This window comes from Lithobates pipiens, unplaced genomic scaffold (genome assembly GCF_037356315.1).
Source record: "Lithobates pipiens isolate NorthernLeopardFrog02 unplaced genomic scaffold, aLitPip1_a1.2 Scaffold_24, whole genome shotgun sequence".
NCBI lineage: Eukaryota > Metazoa > Chordata > Amphibia > Anura > Ranidae > Lithobates > Lithobates pipiens.
Genome location: NW_027507786.1, coordinates 18,273,673 through 18,291,979, shown reverse-complemented (window position 1 = coordinate 18,291,979; position 18,307 = coordinate 18,273,673). Strand labels below are relative to the sequence as shown.

Sequence of the window (18,307 nt, the reverse complement as noted above, 5' to 3'; positions counted from 1 at the left end):
TGCAGTCATATCTGTGTGTGTATGTATATGTATATGTATATATATATATATATATATATATATATATATATATATATATATATATATATATATATATAAAATTTTTCATGTAAGATGTTTTCCATGTGAAGCTGCAGTTCCATTTACTTTGAATGGCTCTCAGGCCATCTTTTAGGCGTGTCTCTGCTCCACGCCCACTTGACCATCCCCCGCTTCTGGAATCCCGGGGGTCACCTGGGTGTTTCCAACCCACCCACCTCCCTCTTAGATTGTAAGCTCTAATGATCAGGACCCTCCTGTATAGTAACTGTCTTGTGTAAAGTGCTGTATAAATCCTGTGTAATAATATAGTGACTGTCATATAAAAGTTGGCAGATATATAAATATAATACAAACGCCAAGAACAATCGTTCTCAGTCGGGGACATTTGGATTTGAAGCTTTTAAAATGTCATTCAGCTCCAGTTTGTAAATGTTGGACGCGGATCCTAAGGGGGGGGGGGTGCTGAAGCCTGCTAGCGGCTTGATTTAAAGTGGCAATCGGCACCCCCCACCCCCTTAAAATCTGTGTCCAACATTTAGAAACTGGAGATGAATGGTACTTTAAAAGCTTCAGCAAAGCTCACTGTTCACACTTTGCTCTTGTATAAGTTGAAGGCCCCACCCCCCCCCCCCCCCCGGCTGTGTGAAATAAGCACATTGGTGTGGCAGCGGCCATGTTTTTCTGGGGGAAGGAAATCTTGGCAGAAGCGAGGCCAAGCATTCGCTCACATTGAATGATAAATTGGGCGACTTCATCTGAAAAGGCAAAACTTCAAAGCCGCATGTCAGGTGCAACTTTAACCCCTTCAATACCGGCCACTTTCACCCCCTTCCCGCCCAGGCCAGCTTTCAGTGCTCTCTCACGTTGGCAATTGCCCGGTCATGCTACATTGTACTCATTTTTATCATTTTCTTCACACGAATAGCTTTCTTTTGGTGGTATTAAATCACTTATTTTTTCCCCTAAAATAAACTTTTTTTAAGTGTGTGTGTGTGTGTGTGTGTGTGTGTGTGTGTGTTTGGTTGTGTTTTTTTTTTTTTTTTTTTTTTTTTCTTAAATTTTGTAATTTTATTTTTTCTTCACTGGTGTGCAGCCCTGATGGCCAGCACTGACCAACATCACTAATGGGCGCTCACTGCTGGGCGTTTTTTATTGTAATCGGTGTCCTGATTACATCCCTAGATGTCGTCCTGTGAGGAGATGCTGCTGATTGGCTCTCCTTGCTCTGTGTGAGGTGAGGAGTGCCGATTACCGGCATCTCCGTGTTTACATGTGATTGGACACAGCTGATCACACGGTTAAAGAGGCTCTTTACAGAGATGGGGGGGTCGCGTTGTGTCCTAGCAACACGGCCGCAGTGCTGCATCCCCGTTCTGGGCGCTGTCATGTGAAGTCCACCAAGAATGAGAGCTGCACCGCCGTCATTTGATGGCGGGCGGCAAGTGGCTGAAGACATCAATGGCACATCTATCAGTCCGTCCCTCACATGCCAGGGTGCTGGGGGGATAACCTCAGACTCTGAACTGTCCTCTCCGGTGTTCTGCCATATAGTGTCCGGCCATCATATAGCGTCCGGCCGTACTGCGCATGCGCAGTGCGGAGCAGACGAAGCTTCGGAAAATTCTCCAAAGTTGAACGGCGCCGGGAGTGGAGGTGATAGCCCCACCATCCAAGCGGACATAGGGTTGTGAATATTAGAGGGCTCCTCGTGGGCGAGCTTCGCTCGCCACGCTTCGCTCGCCACGCTTCGGACTCGGCCTTGCTGCGCTCGGCTCTTTTATATTCTTACTCTATGTCCACTTGGATGGGGGGATAGAACCTAGACTCACGGCGCAGGCGCCGTTCATCCTCGGCAATTTTCGGAATCTGTGTTGCTGTGTACTGCGCATGCGCAGTACACAGCGGACACTATCGGATGGGGGACCTTATATGATAAGACACCGGCCCACATCCAATCCCTGTCCAAATCATGCCGCCTCAACATCCAACATCTCCAGAATAGTAGAACACGCCCCTTTTTAACCGATGACACCACCGAGCTGCTGATTCACTGCCTGGTCATCTCTCGCTTGGACTACAACACCCTCCTCATTGGATTACCTTTTATAGACTCCACCTCCTTCAGTCCATGAATGCCACTGCCAGGCTCCTCCACCTCACCATCCATTCAGTGTCCTCTAGCAAAGGACTCATCGGTGGTCGGGTCTTTTGCCTTGCAGCACTTGGCTCCTCCGTTTTAAATCCCAGACAGGACACAAGATAGTTTGTCTTCCCCCTGTACTCTGGATTCCTCCCACACCCCGGAGATATGCCGGCAGGTTTATTGGCTCCTATTTATATTGGTCCTCCAATGATCGTCTGCAGAGCTTGCCCAATATGGCTGCCTCATTTTCCACCTCCCCTCCCCCACCACCAGTTTACAGGATAAAAGTTAATGGATTCTTCCTGTTTTAAATGTGAAACTGCCTGACGGCCTATACTGACAGTCAGCAGGAGATCGGCATGGCCTCAGCGATTTGCTGGTTATGATGCTTTCCGGGCCAAAAATGGAGATGTGGCGGGGGGGATCGCCACTTGCCATCCACGCTATAGCCAAAAGACAGCGCAGACTTAATTTGCCGGGAGGGCGTCCCTGGACGTCCTCCCGTGCTTGCGCAGCGCACTCTGATCAGCGAGCCTTTGAGACTTGCCCAATCACAGATCGGAGTAAGGAGTCGATCCTGACCTCTTACCACGTGATCAGCTGTCAGCCAATGACAGCTGATCATGTGATGTAAGTGGAGCCAGTAATCAGCTATTTTTCCTCCTCACAATGGTAGCGTAAGAAGGAGAAAGCTGATCGCTGGCAGCTGCGAGAGAGACATGGGTCCCGATCATGGAAGGTCGCCAGCGTCACCTACCATTGCCGGGGTTGCCTTAGCTGTGCCCGCCGGTGTCGCCTTAGCTGTGCATATGGAAGGAGAAAAAAATGACCCATTTGCAAAAATTATTTTATTTGTATTTTTTTTGGTTTAGCACAAAATAAGCCCAGCTGTTATTAAATGCCACCAAAAAAAGCCATTTGTGTGGAAAAAATGACAAAAATGTGATTTGAGTGCAGTGTTGTATGAGCGCGCAATTGTCATCAAAGTGTGAGCGCTGAAAACCGGTCCGGGCAGGCGAGGGTTTGATGGTTCTCTGGGCTCCATGTGACATTTATGGGTCTTTCTCTTGCAGAGCACCGGCCAATCATTAACAATGCCATTTTTTTTTTTTTTTTGTCCGCAGAGTTTATTGTCCAGAGCCCGAGGAATCGCTTCCAGCGGCTTGAGGAGCCGCGGTACGTCTCTGTTCCAGGATGTGGAAAAGTCGGATCGGTTGGAGTCCCGGTTCAGCACGCCTCACTGCAACATCAACCCGTTCACGCCGGAGTCTGTGGATCTGCAGGCGTCGTCGGGGAACGATCGCAGGAGGAAGAGGTCTTGTGTGATAGAGTGAGGATTTGCTTTTATTTTTGGAGTGCTGCCCCCCGGTGGGGATGAGCCGTATTGCCAGTGAATGAAGTCTTACCCTTTGTGTTTCTATGTCTTTAGTTCTGATGGGGAGGCGATGGAGGGAAGCGATGGAGAGTTGGATGAGGGGATCCGGCCGGCGAAGGTAAATCGGTGTTGTCAGATTTGTAAATCTTGTACATGAGGTAGGGACTGGGCGGAGGATAACTGTTTGTTTGTTTTTTTTTTTTTGTCTTCTGACCCTCACAGAGGATCACCATCACTGAAAGTAACATGAAGTCCCGGTACGCCATCGAGTTCCATGAGCTGGAGAAGATCGGCTCGGGTCAGTTCGGCGCGGTCTATAAGTGCGTGAAGAGGCTGGATGGATGCATATACGCCATCAAACGCTCCAAGAAGCCTCTTGCCGGCTCCGTTGACGAGTAAGTTGGGTTCAGACTTGTCTAGTGGAGTGGCTGTCTCTCCCCCTCTGTGTTGGCTGTCTCTCTCTGCCCCCCTCTGTGTTGGCTGTCTCTCTCTGCCCCCCTCTGTGTTGGCTGTCTCTCTCTGCCCCCTCTGTGTTGGCTGTCTCTCTCTGCCCCCCTCTGTGTTGGCTGTCTCTCTCTGCCCCCCTCTGTGTTGGCTGTCTCTCTCTGCCCCCCTCTGTGTTGGCTGTCTCTCTCTGCCCCCCTCTGTGTTGGCTGTCTCTCTCTGCCCCCCTCTGTGTTGGCTGTCTCTCTCTGCCCCCCTCTGTGTTGGCTGTCTCTCTCTGCCCCCCTCTGTGTTGGCTGTCTCTCTCTGCCCCCCTCTGTGTTGGCTGTCTCTCTCTGCCCCCCTCTGTGTTGGCTGTCTCTCTCTGCCCCCCTCTGTGTTGGCTGTCTCTCTCTGCCCCCCTCTGTGTTGGCTGTCTCTCTCTGCCCCCCTCTGTGTTGGCTGTCTCTCTCTGCCCCCCTCTGTGTTGGCTGTCTCTCTCTGCCCCCCTCTGTGTTGGCTGTCTCTCTCTGCCCCCCTCTGTGTTGGCTGTCTCTCTCTGCCCCCCTCTGTGTTGGCTGTCTCTCTCTCTCTCTCTCTCTCTCTCTCTCTCTCTCTCTCTCTCTTTCTTCCCCCCCCCCCCCCCCCCCCTTAATCTTGGAAGTAAAAAAAAGATTTGCCCAGACTTGCGTTCTCCAACGTTGTGTCTCTATAAAGAAACGGGAAATGTGGCCGCTTGCCGCAACTCGCCGGAGAAGTCACAGCGATGTGGAGGGGTGAGGCTGGCACCGGATCTGTATATACGATGGGATCCGAGGTCTTGTATACTGACGGTGGGTTTCCTTGCAGGCAGAACGCGCTGAGGGAAGTGTACGCACACGCCGTCCTGGGTCAGCACACGCATGTAGTACGGTACTACTCGGCGTGGGCGGAAGACGATCATATGCTTATTCAGAATGAATATTGTAATGGTGAGTAACGCAACCTGTCTAGTCAAATGTAACTTCCTCCTATTGGTGTTTATATAGAGAATGAGTACTCCCTGGTACTTGGAGTACTCATTCTCTATATACAATATATTTGGGATGGTGGCAACAACAAATGGAGTTTTCCCCTCCATAATGGTTCTTTAGATAATACCTATTGGGGGGGGGGGGGTGTTATGGTGTCAGGTGGGGTGTGTGTGGATTATGGTGTTAGGGGATTATGGTGGTTATGGGGGAGATGGTGTGGGTGATTATGGTGTCGGGGGGGGGGGGGGGGGGGGTTGTTTGAGGTGTGGAGGGGGGATTATGGTGGGGTTGTGTGGATTATGGTGTTGGGGGGTGTGAGAGGAATGATGTGGAGGGGGATCATGGGGGGCGGGGCGCTGTGTGGAGGGCGATCATGGTGTCAGGAGAGGGGATTATGGTGTCGGTGGTGGAGGGGTGATGGGGGGGGGGGGGGGGGGGGTGGTTATGGAGTTGTGCTAAATTCATTTTCATGGCACACACATTGCAATGAAATCTTCATAACATTCCGGATTATGTGGAAATTTCCATCATAGACACTGAAGCGGCAGACTTTGTGAAAATGAAATCTTTGGCTCATTCTCCAACGTTTGTCCTCGGCTCTCCGATGTCGATGACTTCACTGACAGATCAGTGGATGGGATGTGAAGCGGTCTCTCTCGGTCTCTCTCGGTCGGTCTCGGACGGTGTCGGTTGCTCTCGCCCTGTTAATGACATGAATGTTTATCAGACAAACAAGGCGGAAGGAATGAAGTGACTCGGCTTGTGTCGGTCGGTTGAATGTTTACACAAGTTTTTCTAATGTCTGCTGAAAATGTGACAGTTGGAATCCGGCCGCTTTCACTTTCTGTGCTGCTGGAAGTGATTTTTCTCTTGTGAGTTTTGCTGTAAAGCCGTTTTTTTTCTTGTCGTCCTGCAGGTGGCAGTCTAGCAGATTCCATTAGTGAAAACTACCGCAATATGCGCTACTTCACTGAACCCGAATTAAAGGACCTCCTCCTACAAGTGGCCCGAGGCCTGAAGTATATCCACTCCATGGCTCTGGTTCATATGGACATCAAGCCGAGTAAGTCTCCCGCTGCATCCTCTCCCGCTGCATCCTTCTCATTGCAGACCAGCCGCACGCAAGTGTGGTTTTTTTTTTTTTTTCTGTATTCAAAAAAATCTTTATTGAAATAACATTAGATAATACAGTAACGGTTCACATGTGCCACATAACTTCTCAGTTTTATTAGAGGGACCCTCTACTAGATTTATTCTAGGATAAGCTCACTTTTTGAAGAAAATGCTTTTTTTTGCCTGTAAAAGCATTGCACCAGCAATAAACAGATCGCTGGTGCCATGCTGGTCTCCAGCAGATCTGCCAGTGTATTTGCCTTCCTGTACAGGTAAGCAGGTACTTGTATAGCGCTGTCAATTTACACAGCGCTTTACATATACATCAGTCCCTAACCTCAAGGAGCTTACAATCTAAGGTCCCTTACTCACATTCATACATACTAGGGACAATTTAGACAGGATCCAATTAACCTACCAGCATGTCTTTTGGAGTGTGGGAGGAAACCGGAGTACCCGGAGGAAACCAACGCAGGCACAGGGAGAACATGCAAACTCCAGGCACGTAGTGTTGTGGTTGGGATTCGAACCAGCGACCCTTCTTACTGCTAGGTGAGAGTGCTAACTACTACACCACTGTGCCGCCTTACAATCTGACAGGAAGTATGAATGAACTGGACCCTTGTAGTTTTCCTATGCACAGAGCACTGTCACTTGCTGTGGATTGGGGCTGCAGGTATTTGTAGATATATATTATATATATATATATATATATTTTTTCTTTTTATCCCCCCCCCTTCACAAAACAGCTATAGCAATCGTATACTGCCAGCAGGGAAACCTCTGTGCGCCCTCTGCTGGCAGAACACAATAGTGCGGTGAGATTGATTCCCCAAACAACACTGACTGTGTGTGATGGAAGAATTGAGCAATTTCTCTTCTTTTTTTTTTTTTTTTTTTTTTTTTTTTTTTTTCCTTCCCTTCAACCACAAAATAATTACATAATGTATGGCCTGCCTTCATATATTTGACACTCAGCGATGATTAACGCTCCCCTACTCTAAAAGAAAAATAGTTTAACAAACATGTAATGTGACAAAGAATAGTAATGGCCACAAAAGCAAGACCAAAAAAAGTGTCACCCCTTGCATTGGTGTCCATTAGAAAAATGCTGCCTTTTTTTTTTTTATATTAGTAGTCAGTTTAGTGGTCCCATACGTTGGTGGCCAATGGAAGGAGGAGCCCTTGTGTTAAGGGGCGAGTGGGAGAGGGACCCTTTGTTGACCGGTGTGCACACCGCTAAGAACATAATTGATGAGAGCAGTTTATTGTGTGTGAAGATTTTCATTGTTGGAGGAACTCCCTACAGACCTCGGGGAGGAACTCCCTACAGACCTCGGGGAGAACTCCCGTACAGACCTCGGGGAGGAACTCCCGTACAGACCTCGGGGAGGAACTCCCGTACAGACCTCGGGGAGGAACTCCCGTACAGACCTCGGGGAGGAACTCCCGTACAGACCTCGGGGAGGAACTCCCGTACAGACCTCGGGGAGGAACTCCCGTACAGACCTCGGGGAGAACTCCCGTACAGACCTCGGGGAGGAACTCCCGTACAGACCTCGGGGAGGAACTCCCTACAGACCTCGGGGGAGGAACTCCCTACAGACCTCGGGGAGGAACCTCCCTACAGACCTCGGGGAGGAACTCCCCCTACAGACCTCGGGAGGAACTCCCTACAGACCTCGGGGAGGAACTCCCTACAGACCTCGGGGAGGAACTCCCCCCTACCAGACCTCGGGGAGGAACTCCCCCCTACCGACCTCGGGAGGAACTCCCCCTACCGACCTCGGGAGGAAACTCCCCCTACCGACCTCGGGAGGGAACTCCTCCCCCCTACCGACCTCGGGAGGAACTCCTCCCCCTACCGACCTCGGGAGGAACTCCCCCCTACCGACCTCGGGAGGAACTCCCCCCTACCGGACCTCGGGAGGAACTCCCCCCCTACCGACCTCGGGAGGAACTCCCACCCCCTACCGACCTCGGGAGGAACTCCCCCCCCCTACCGACCTCGGGAGGAACTCCCCCCCCTACCGACCTCGGGAGGAACTCCCCCCCCCTACCGACCTCGGGAGGAACTCCCCCCCCTACCGACCTCGGGAGGAACTCCCCCCCCTACCGACCTCGGGAGGAACTCCCCCCCCCTACCGACCTCGGGAGGAACTCCCCCCCCCCTACCGACCTCGGAGGAACTCCCCCCCCCTACCGACCTCGGGAGGAACTCCCCCCCTACCGACCTCGGGAGGAACTCCCCCCCCCTACCGACCTCGGGAGGAACTCCCCCCCTACCGACCTCGGGAGGAACTCCCCCCCCTACCGACCTCGGGAGGAACTCCCCGGCTCCACAACACCCTGGTTGGGGAAACCTTATTAGGCGATGAAATTGATTTTTATTGCCACCTTAGGGCAATGCAACGCCTAAATATTGGGTGCGCCACATCCTATGTAAACTATAAATGCTAAATAAGAGAAAAATGGACTTTATAGGCACATATAAAAAATATAATTTTTAATAATTCACATATAGTACATACCTATACAACTCTGGGATTGAAAACTGTCCCTGCTTTAAATATTGTTTGTACTATCTGCAAATTATTAAAATGTATAATGTTCTTTTTTTTTTTTTTTTTTTTTTTTTTTTTTTTCTCTGTGCCTATAAAGTCCATTATTCCTTTTTATGAGAAACCTTGTTGGACATCTGACAAATATTTATTAATTGACACTTCTTTCACATTTCTAGGTAACATCTTTATATCTCGGACGGTGGTGCCCAGCTCGTCAATAGAAGAAGTGGATGATGAAGATTGCGGTCCTCAGAAAGTGGTTTATAAAATAGGTGAGGCTCCTCTAATTTTAGTTATTTTTGTTTCTTTAATGTTAATTTTTGATTGGAACTTGGTGGTTGTAAAGGCCATAATTTTATGAACTGCCGCCCGCTGTATAGACAAATGATGGTAGGTGGGATCCTTTGCACTTCGGGACAACGTTGCCTCACCCCAGTCTCTTTGCACCCACGGGGCTGCGTAGTGCCCCTGGGACATGGAGTAACCCTGATCATGGTAAAGACGCGACTCTTTACCCATGTCATCAGCTGTGTCAATCGCATGTAAATAATAGAAGTGCTGGTTATCTGCTCTCCTCGCCTGACAGTGACAGACGTGTACATATAATCACAGCACTAATCATTAGTGATGCCAGTCTGTGCCGCCCATCAATGTGGCATAGTAGCGCCTCCATCAGTGAAGGAGAAAAATGAGTTGCAAAATTTTCTGACAAACTTTTTTTTTTTTTTTTTTTATTTGTGTGCAAAGAATAAAAACGCAGTGGTGATTAAAATACCACCAATAGAAAGCTCTATCTGGGTACGATGTCGCATGACTGCGCAATTGTCATCAGAGTGTGATGGCACTGAAAGTTGGGCAGGGAGGGGGCAAAAGTGCCCACTATTGAAGTAGTTAAAATAACAAATGTCATAGCTGTGCAGTGGATTTGCACAGAACGTCCCTGATCCTCTTCTTCTTTGTGGGTCCCTGGCTAGTGCTCATTGCTACCCCCCACAAAAAAAAAACACCACGTGCCACCGTAGAAAGCGACTTGCACACAAACAGGTGATTTTATTTTCCTGCATATAGAGTGCTGTAAGGTAAATTTAAAGGCTTTACAATCACTAAGGCTGGGTTCACACCATAGCGATGCGGGAATGCTGCGAATCCGCGGCGTTTTCCCGCATCGCATGCCTCCCGCCGGCAGTTCACACTGCCCTATGCGGACTGCTGGGAGTGTCAATGAAATCTTAATGACACCCCCCAGACCAGTCCGCATAATCGCAGTGCGATCTGCAAACTTGCACAGGAATCGGATCGCATGGTGTGAACACCCATGCGATCCCGATTCTGCTGCGGACCAAAAAAAGGGTCCTGTGCGAGTTTGCGGCGGGTGCGATGCAAATTCAGCCATACTATCTGTATGGCTGAATCTCGCATCGCACAGACAGATCGGATGTGATTTGCAGTGCGGTGCGAATCACATCCGGATCTCTCACCCGCAGCGGTGTGAACCGGACCTAAAACCAGATGTTGTAAATTGAACAATCGTGTCATGGAAAGTTCACCAAATGGCTGAGAAAAGAGGTTTCAGTTGAGTAGTATAAAGCGTGTGAGTGATGGAAGATGACCGTTTTTGTGTCACAGCAACTTATTTTCAGGGATCTAAAAAAACTGTAATTCTGCTTCTCTTTGAACAGGTGACCTGGGTCATGTGACCAGAGTGTGCAGTCCCGCAGGGTGGAGGAAGGTGACTGTCGGTTCCTGGCAAATGAAGTCTTACAAGAAGTGAGTGTTGTGGATCCTGTGCTGAATCGCAGTCTGTGTTTCTATATGTTGGCTGATGCCGGTTATAAACGCTTCAGTTGAAGAGATCATCCTTCTGCATGAAAAGCAAAAAAATAAATAAAAAATCACGGCCGGAACATATGTGGGGAGATTTATCATGTTGCAATTGTATCTTTTCATACTAGTTTAGGAAATGAAAAAATACATTTTTATGAAAACGGTGTAAAGGAGAGTTGTAGACTGTAATGGTCAGTTCACGCTGGAATTGTGGCATTCCTGCACGTTCCCATACAAGATGATTTATTTGGGGGTGGTGGTGGTTGGGCTGGGGGGGGGTGGTGGTGGTTGGGTCTGGGGGGGGTGGTGGTGGTTGGGGTGGTGCTGGTGGTTGGGCTGGGGGTGGTGCTGGTGGTTGGGCTGGGGGTGGTGCTGGTGGTTGGGCTGGGGGTGGTGCTGGTGGTTGGGCTGGGGTGGTGCTGGTGGTTGGGCTGGGGGTGGTGCTGGTGGTTGGGCTGGGGGTGGTGCTGGTGGTTGGGCTGGGGGTGGTGCTGGAGGTTGGGCTGGGGGTGGTGCTGGTGGTTGGCTGGGGGTGGTGCTGGTGGTTGGGCTGGGGGTGGTGCTGGTGGTTGGGCTGGGGGTGGTGCTGTGGTTGGGCTGGGGTGGTGCTGGTGGTTGGGCTGGGGGTGGTGCTGGGTGGTTGGGCTGGGGGTGGTGGTGGTGGTTGGGCTTGGGCGTGGTGGTGGTGGTGGTGTGGTGGTGGTGGTGGTGGTTGTGCTTGGGCTGGGGGTGGTGGTGGTTGTGCTTGGGCTGGGGGTGGTGGTGGTGGGGTGGTTGTGCTTGGGCTGGGGGTGGTGGTGGTGGTTGTGCTTGGGGTGGTGGTTTTACAGCTCACTAGTTGGGCTGTAAATCGTAACAGGCCACACAAAGTAGTGCCACACCAAATCGCATGGTACCGCAGTGGCTGCAGATGCACTGTTTGGGGTGCTGTAAGGAATATGTGGTACCTTTAGCAGAGCCATTGCGTTTTGTGCCGTACTGGAAACCTGCATGTCCCACATGCCATTGTGGTGTGGACCGGCACCAAGAGTTCATTTTTGATGTTGAAACACGCCAAGCGGTGATGTACCAAACACATGTTGGCCTGTAACAGAGAAATCTAGTGACCTGACTGCACCGATAGCGGACGGTGTGCACTGCGACTGATCATTACAATCTTTCTTGCAGGACTACTCCCAGGCTGCCCAAAGCAGACATATTTGCCCTGGCACTGACTGTCTGGTGTGCTGCCGGGACCGATCCTCTCCCATCCAATGGAGATCAGTGGCATGAAATCCGGCAAGGAAAACTGCCCACTGTGCCGCAGGTTCTGTCCACGGAGCTGATGGATCTCATTAAGGTAAGTGACGGATTTGGCTGCATTTGGGGGGGGGGGGGGAGCCAATTGCCAACCGGACTAAACGGGACATTCGTACCGCACCCGCCAGACCACTCTGTGCCCAGTAGTACCGCCTTGGCAGTGTGAATTGGCTCGGGCACAGTGGCATTGCTGCTGTGTAGTGCCGGCAGCTGCTGCTTAAATCTTTACTGTACTGAGTTCTCTGACCTTCCCTTCTTGTCCTCCAGCTAATGATCTCCCCGGATCCAGCGAAAAGGCCGTCCTCGGTGGCCCTCATCAAACACCACGTGCTCCTTTCTGCATCCCGCAAGAGTGCCGAGCAACTCCGAATAGAACTCAACGCCGAGAGGTCAAAAATGCTCTTCTGCAGAAGTGAGTCTTTATCTGACAAACCAAGAGGCTGCAGTGGTGGTGGGGTGAGGGGGGGGGGCGGTGTATAGTTAGGAATGTATTTACAAGACCACCAGCTCAGTGTCGGGTCACCTGGTATAGCTACTTGAAGTCCAGCTTTTTATCTTTTATATATAAATATGGGTGTCACTGGTCTGGAAGTGTTTAACCATTTCAGATCTGGAAGGTTTACTGCCCCCCCGCCCCCCCCCCCCCAACCCCCATGAGCAGTCCATTATTTTTTTTTGTTTTTTGTTGAGCGATACGGCACTACATCATTTTAACTGAAAACTGTGTACCCAAATAAAATTTATGACCCCCCCCCCCATAAAATAGAGCTTTCTTTTGATGGTATTTGATCACCTCTGCAGTTTTTTATTTTTTGCGCTATAAACAAAAAAGAGCGACAATTTAAAAAAACGCATTATTTTTACTATATTCAATATCACAACAATTTTAGGGGGGGGGAACGTAAAACATTTTTTTCTTTCTGCTATAATATGTATCCAAAAAAATATAAACAAATGCATTCGTTTAGAGGGAGATCGTCTCCTACACATTTTTAGTAAAAAAAAAAAATAATGCAATTTGCGCAAATGTTCTTGTCTACAAACTATGGAAAAGATTTATGGAATGGCAACCATCTTTTTTTTATATATATATATATATATATATATATATATATATATATATATATATATATATATATATATATATATATATATATATATATATATATATATATATATATATATATATATATATAATTTTTTTTTTTTTTTTTTTTTTTTTTTGCGGATGACAAACTGATCCTAAAGTGACACTTTATTGGACCAGTGACATTACATTGATCAGTGCTTAAAAATGCACTGATCAATATATTGATGACAGTCAGGGCGGTGGGTTAACACGAGGGGTCGATCAAGGGATTAGGTGTGTTCTAACTGTGTGGGGGATGAGCTCACTGGAACATCAACGATCGCTGTTCCAGATCACAGGCAACAGCAGATCTCCCCTAACGACCCTGGTCATAACAGAGATCCTCCTTATTTATATGGGCAGATCCCCGTTCTGCCTCTGTACGGGTCGCTGGTGAAATTGACACAGTGGGGTGGCGTGTGCCCACAGTGTAGCATGCACGGACTGCTGTATGGGTACAGTGGTTTGCACGATCGACCTGCCGCCGCATGCGTGTAAAAATGTATTAGTGTATATAGCGCTATATGTATATATATGTGTGTGTGTGTGTGTAATATAATTTTTTTTTATATATATATATATATAATATCTCTATCTCTTTTCTTTTTTAATATATATTATCTCTTTCTTTTTTAATATATATTATCTCTTTTCTTTTTTAATATATATTATCTCTTTTCTTTTTTAATATATATATTATCTCTTTTCTTTTTTAATATATATTATCTCTTTTCTTTTTTAATATATATTATCTCTTTTTCTTTTTTAATATATATTATCTCTTTTCTTTTTTAATAAAAATAGATATACAATATATAATTTATTAATTACACCCACCACTGGTTGGCAAGTGGTGAGGTGGCTTATGGTTGGGTCTCTCGTCTGCTCTTATCTGAAAACTTTCTGTATTTACTTTTTTTTTATTTATTTTTTGTGACCTTTTTTATATTGGCTTTTTACATACGAAAGTCCTTAGTATTTCTCTGTAATGAGACTTGCTGATCCTTGTTGTTCTTCCCTCCCCCAGGGAACTAAAGAAAGCACAGATGGCGAAAGCGATGGCGGAGGAGCGAGCCTTGTTTCCCGACAGAATGACCACGCGATCGACGGCGCAGACCGGCAGAGCCGCTCGCCTCATAGGAAAGAAAATGAACCGATCGGTCAGCCTGACTATATATTGACCTTATATATAAAGTGCTGAGCTGCGTACAAGCTGGACTGATAATCTTGTTTAAAGATTTATATAAATATTTTTTTTTTTGTTTTGTTTTTACGCGCTTAGCATTTGTTTCCTTTGCCGAAATCCACCGACCCCGGGAGCATCGCTGCTGACTTTTTAGGTTCTTCTTTTTACACTTTTTCCTAAAAACTCCACAAATGACGGCTGATTATTGATTCACTGCGAGGCCTTGAGGAAGAGCCCCTCCTGCCATAACCACGGCAGCACTTCGGTGTTTTTCCAGCACCATGTCTGACCCCCTCCCCCACCACCACAATCACCTTGTTGGGTGTTACTGGCGGTCCTGATGCCCCACATTGGGCATTTTCGGGGGGGGCGGGGCGATGTGGTTTTATTATTATTATTATTATTATAGTGTTTTATGTCCATCTAGGACCTGTACATGTTAGCCTCTATAGGGGTAAGGTTCAATCAAGCTAAACGCATAGTGTGCAAAGAGTTTGCGCTATTCGAGACGGCGTCCAAAAAAAAAAGAAAAACCACACACAGCGGCCGTCTTTATATAATGTGACGCTTTTCTAAAACTTTTACTGTAGTTGGTTGTTTAGTTGAAATTCAACAATTGTACTAATACGGTAATTTCTTTTTATTGTAAATGTGTATAATATGATATATTCTGACTCTGCAGAAGGTTACAAAGTAAGGAACGTAGGGAGGGCAGACGTGGCGCCAGAGGTGGTTGTACTGTGTACCTCGGTACATTTTTTTTATTGTGACTTTTTTTTTTTTTGTCTTGTCTGTTCAACTTTGAGCACTTTCTCAGCAACGGGCGGATCCATGGAACGAGTCCATGTTTACGCTGCGTGAAACTTGCTGCTATTTTTAGGATTTTTTTTTTTTTTTTCTTTTGTATTTTTGATGTACAAAATTGTAGCATTAAACAATCATTGCTGGTGACTTCCTCCCCCACCCACCCCTATCTCTTACCCGGAGTGACCCCAAGTCCCCTGCACTAACACCCCCCCCCCCCCCCCCCCGGGGTCCCTAGATTGGAATATTAATTTTTACCCCATTAGCAGTGATTATTGGAATATTTACCCAAGTGCATTGGTGCCCCCCCCCCCCAAATATCTAACCCATGCCTCCTAAATTGAAGGGATAATTTTCCATATTGCAGGTGTGATACTAAATTGAAATATTAACCCGTTGCAGAGGTAACCCCCAAAAAAATCTATAACTCTGTGCCCCATTATTTGCTTATTACCCCATTGCCAAGGTGACACCCCCCCCCCCCCCCCCCCAACCTTCAAATGGAGGGTTGCAGATGTGATACCAGATTGGAATTACCCCATTGCAGAGGTAGCACCCCAATCTGTGACCCACCCCCGGATTGGATGGTTTATTTTACCCCATTGTAAGGGTGACCCCCCCCCTCCCCAGATTGGATGGGTGTTTTTTTTTACCCCATTGCAAGGGTGACCCCCCCCCCAACCCCTCACCCCCCTGGTTTGGATGGTTTATTTTACCCCATTGCAAGGGTGACCCCAATCTCTGACCACCCCCTGAATTGGAGGATTAATTTTCCCACATTGCAGATGTTGTACTGGAATATTCCCCCCCCCCCCTCGCCATTGCAGAGGGGCCTTCCCTGTACTCCTCTGCACCCCCTTGGATTTCACCCCATTGCGTAGGCAATTTTCTTGTTTCCCAGCCCCACGATGCACCTTGTTTTGTGACCCCTCCCCCTTTTTTTTGTGATGTTTGTACTGGCAATATTGTTGTTCAGGTCATTTGGATATTAATTGTGACCCCCCCCCCCCCCCTTCTTCATCCGATGCCTATTAATGTGTGCCGACGGTTGTGGCATCAGAATCGCCCCCCTTATCTTCTGACCAGAGAGGCTGGGAGTGCGTAATCTGCTGCAGCCGTGCATTGGAGGAGTCCCAACGCTTCTAACTTCAGTTTGTTCAGCTTTCAGAATATAACCTGGAAGCTGATTGGCTGATATACAGTACCAGATTTTACTCTCCCAGTTTTGGTAAATCTCCCCCATTGGATGTTCTTTGTGCATTACTTAAATCTGACCCGTGGGACCGACGCATTGCGTGTCAGTTATGCATTTCTCACATGAAGTGTCCTTGTCTGCGCTTTTTGGCTGTCATATTCAATTAAATATATATATATATTTTCTTTTTAATATGGCGGCTCTTTATTTGGTTATTAACTTTAAACAAATCAAATGCTGATATATAAAATTCCAGGAAGGCCGTAGCTGTAAATCAGTAAACGCAGGGCCCAGTAACTCCTTCCTTGGTAACCGCAAAGGATAAACGCACACTTTGTGGGCACCGAATGCTGTTGCAATCTTGGTGGACAGAGCCGCGCTCGCTGTTGGGTGATTTTTCAGCTCTGTTTTAAGAGAGATCACATGGAGGGCCCCAGAAACTTAGAATTAGTTGGGGGGGGGGGGTTCAAAAATGTTGTTTATAAATCTGACAGAGCTGATAATGGCCATCAAAGGCTGCGGTGTACTGCCTAATGGGTAGTAATGGGGGTTGCCCAATGCCCATGTAATGCTGAAGGGTTTGTACATCTATGAATGCCCAAATCCCTTCATGTATAACTAGATTTGCACGCTGTGCCCTCCATGCGTGTTCAGGCTGGCTTGGTATGGCCTGTACCCCTCCATAGTAGTGTCCTTCCATACATGGTTGGTTTGGCACGTTGCGTCCTGCATGTATGGCTGGCTAGACATGCTTGTGCCCCTCCAAATAAAGCTGGCTTGACACACCTGTATCTCTCCATGCATGTTGGGCCTGGCCGCGCCCTTCAGTGCTGGGTTGGGTCGCCCTGGCTGCGCCCTTCCATGCATAGTCTCCTTGGCACATCATGCCCTGCAGATATGGGTAGCTTGGCACACCCATGTATGGTTGGCTTGGTGCAGCCACGCCTTTCCATGCATGGTTGGCTTGGCACAGCCCAAACTGTTCTCATTTTTTGAATGGGTTGAGGGTCAGCAGTTCTGTTGGGATTTTATTAATACTGGTGAGATGTGCCCCCCCCCCTTGTCCCAGTGCCCATTGTCAAGACGGAAAGTGGTGAAAAATCCCAGATTCTGGTCTAAAGTCACAGCGCAGATTCAGCAGAATTTATTGCTTTTTAGGCAAAGCTTAAAATCTGAATGTTCGTGTTTTTCCTCCCCGATCCTCCGCCGTGTCTGTTGTATGATTATGTAAACTCCTTTTGTACATTGACCTTTGTAAATTCTTACCTGTAAATAAAGTTCCCTGGCCTTTCCTTTCTATGGTCCAAGTATCATTGTTTGCCTTCCATGCCGGTGTCTTTTTGTTGGGGGGGGGGGGGGGGGTGGTTGTTGCCCCAACGGGAAATGCCGGAGCATTTGGTAGGAATGATTCTGTGATGGATATTTGTACAGAGTCGGAAGCTGGGATCTCATCATTTTTATAGTGGCGGCTCAGGAATCGGAAGCGGATTACATTCCTGACGGGTAAACGGGTTCTCTTCCACAGTGGAATTTCTGTATTGTACATCACAGGGGACAGGGCAGCTCTATTAGACCTTAGAGAAGGGGGGTCTCAAACTGGCAGCCCGCCAGCTGTAGCAGCAGAACTACAATTCCCATGAGGCATTGCGAGGCTGACGGTTACAAGCATGATTTCCATAGGCGGAGGCATGATGGGACTTTTAGTTCTGCAACAGCTGGAGGGCCACCAGTTTGAGACCCCCTGCCTTTTTAGAGGTGTTACGTTCCACCTGCAGGTGATTGGACACTGGCAGAAAGACAGGAGGGTCCCCCCCCTCCTCCGGCGCGGCTCGCCGCCTCCGGGGGGTCCGTGGTTTAAACTGGAACAAAGTCTAGGTATAAAGATTAAAAAAAAAAAACTACCGGCAGTAAGCATAGTATATCAGCTGCTGAAATTGCTTAATTTATTTGTCTATTGTGATGTACCCAAAAAAAATTCATGTTCTCTTCCCGCCCCCCCAAGACCGTCACAAGGAAAGAGCTGTGTGGGTGTTGCCCAGCAAGCTCCACCCATTAGACTGCAGGAGGGGGAGGAGACGAGACCAGTCACCCTGCTCAAGAAGAGAGACCTGAGGTGTGGGAGGGGCCCAGCAGGCTCCACCCACTACAGACTGCCTGCAGGAGGGGGCGGAGATGAGACCGGTCACACTGCACAAAG

The 18,307-nt window shown here is 48.2% G+C and overlaps 1 protein-coding gene across 1 annotated transcript; it reads left to right on the top strand.

The window, feature by feature from the left end:
- Nucleotides 1–3,309: 3,309 nt before the first annotated feature.
- WEE1 (WEE1 G2 checkpoint kinase) lies at nucleotides 3,310–17,407 on the top strand (the record flags this gene model as incomplete). The annotated part of the gene is given in 12 exon segments (XM_077453638.1): nucleotides 3,310–3,515; nucleotides 3,615–3,678; nucleotides 3,783–3,955; nucleotides 4,833–4,954; nucleotides 5,913–6,059; nucleotides 8,850–8,945; nucleotides 10,353–10,387; nucleotides 10,390–10,475; nucleotides 11,677–11,836; nucleotides 12,064–12,184; nucleotides 12,187–12,208; nucleotides 13,953–17,407. Coding segments are annotated over 12 exon segments (1,386 nt in total), but the record flags the coding sequence as incomplete, so codon positions are not given.
- Between the last annotated feature and the right edge of the window lie 900 nt (nucleotides 17,408–18,307).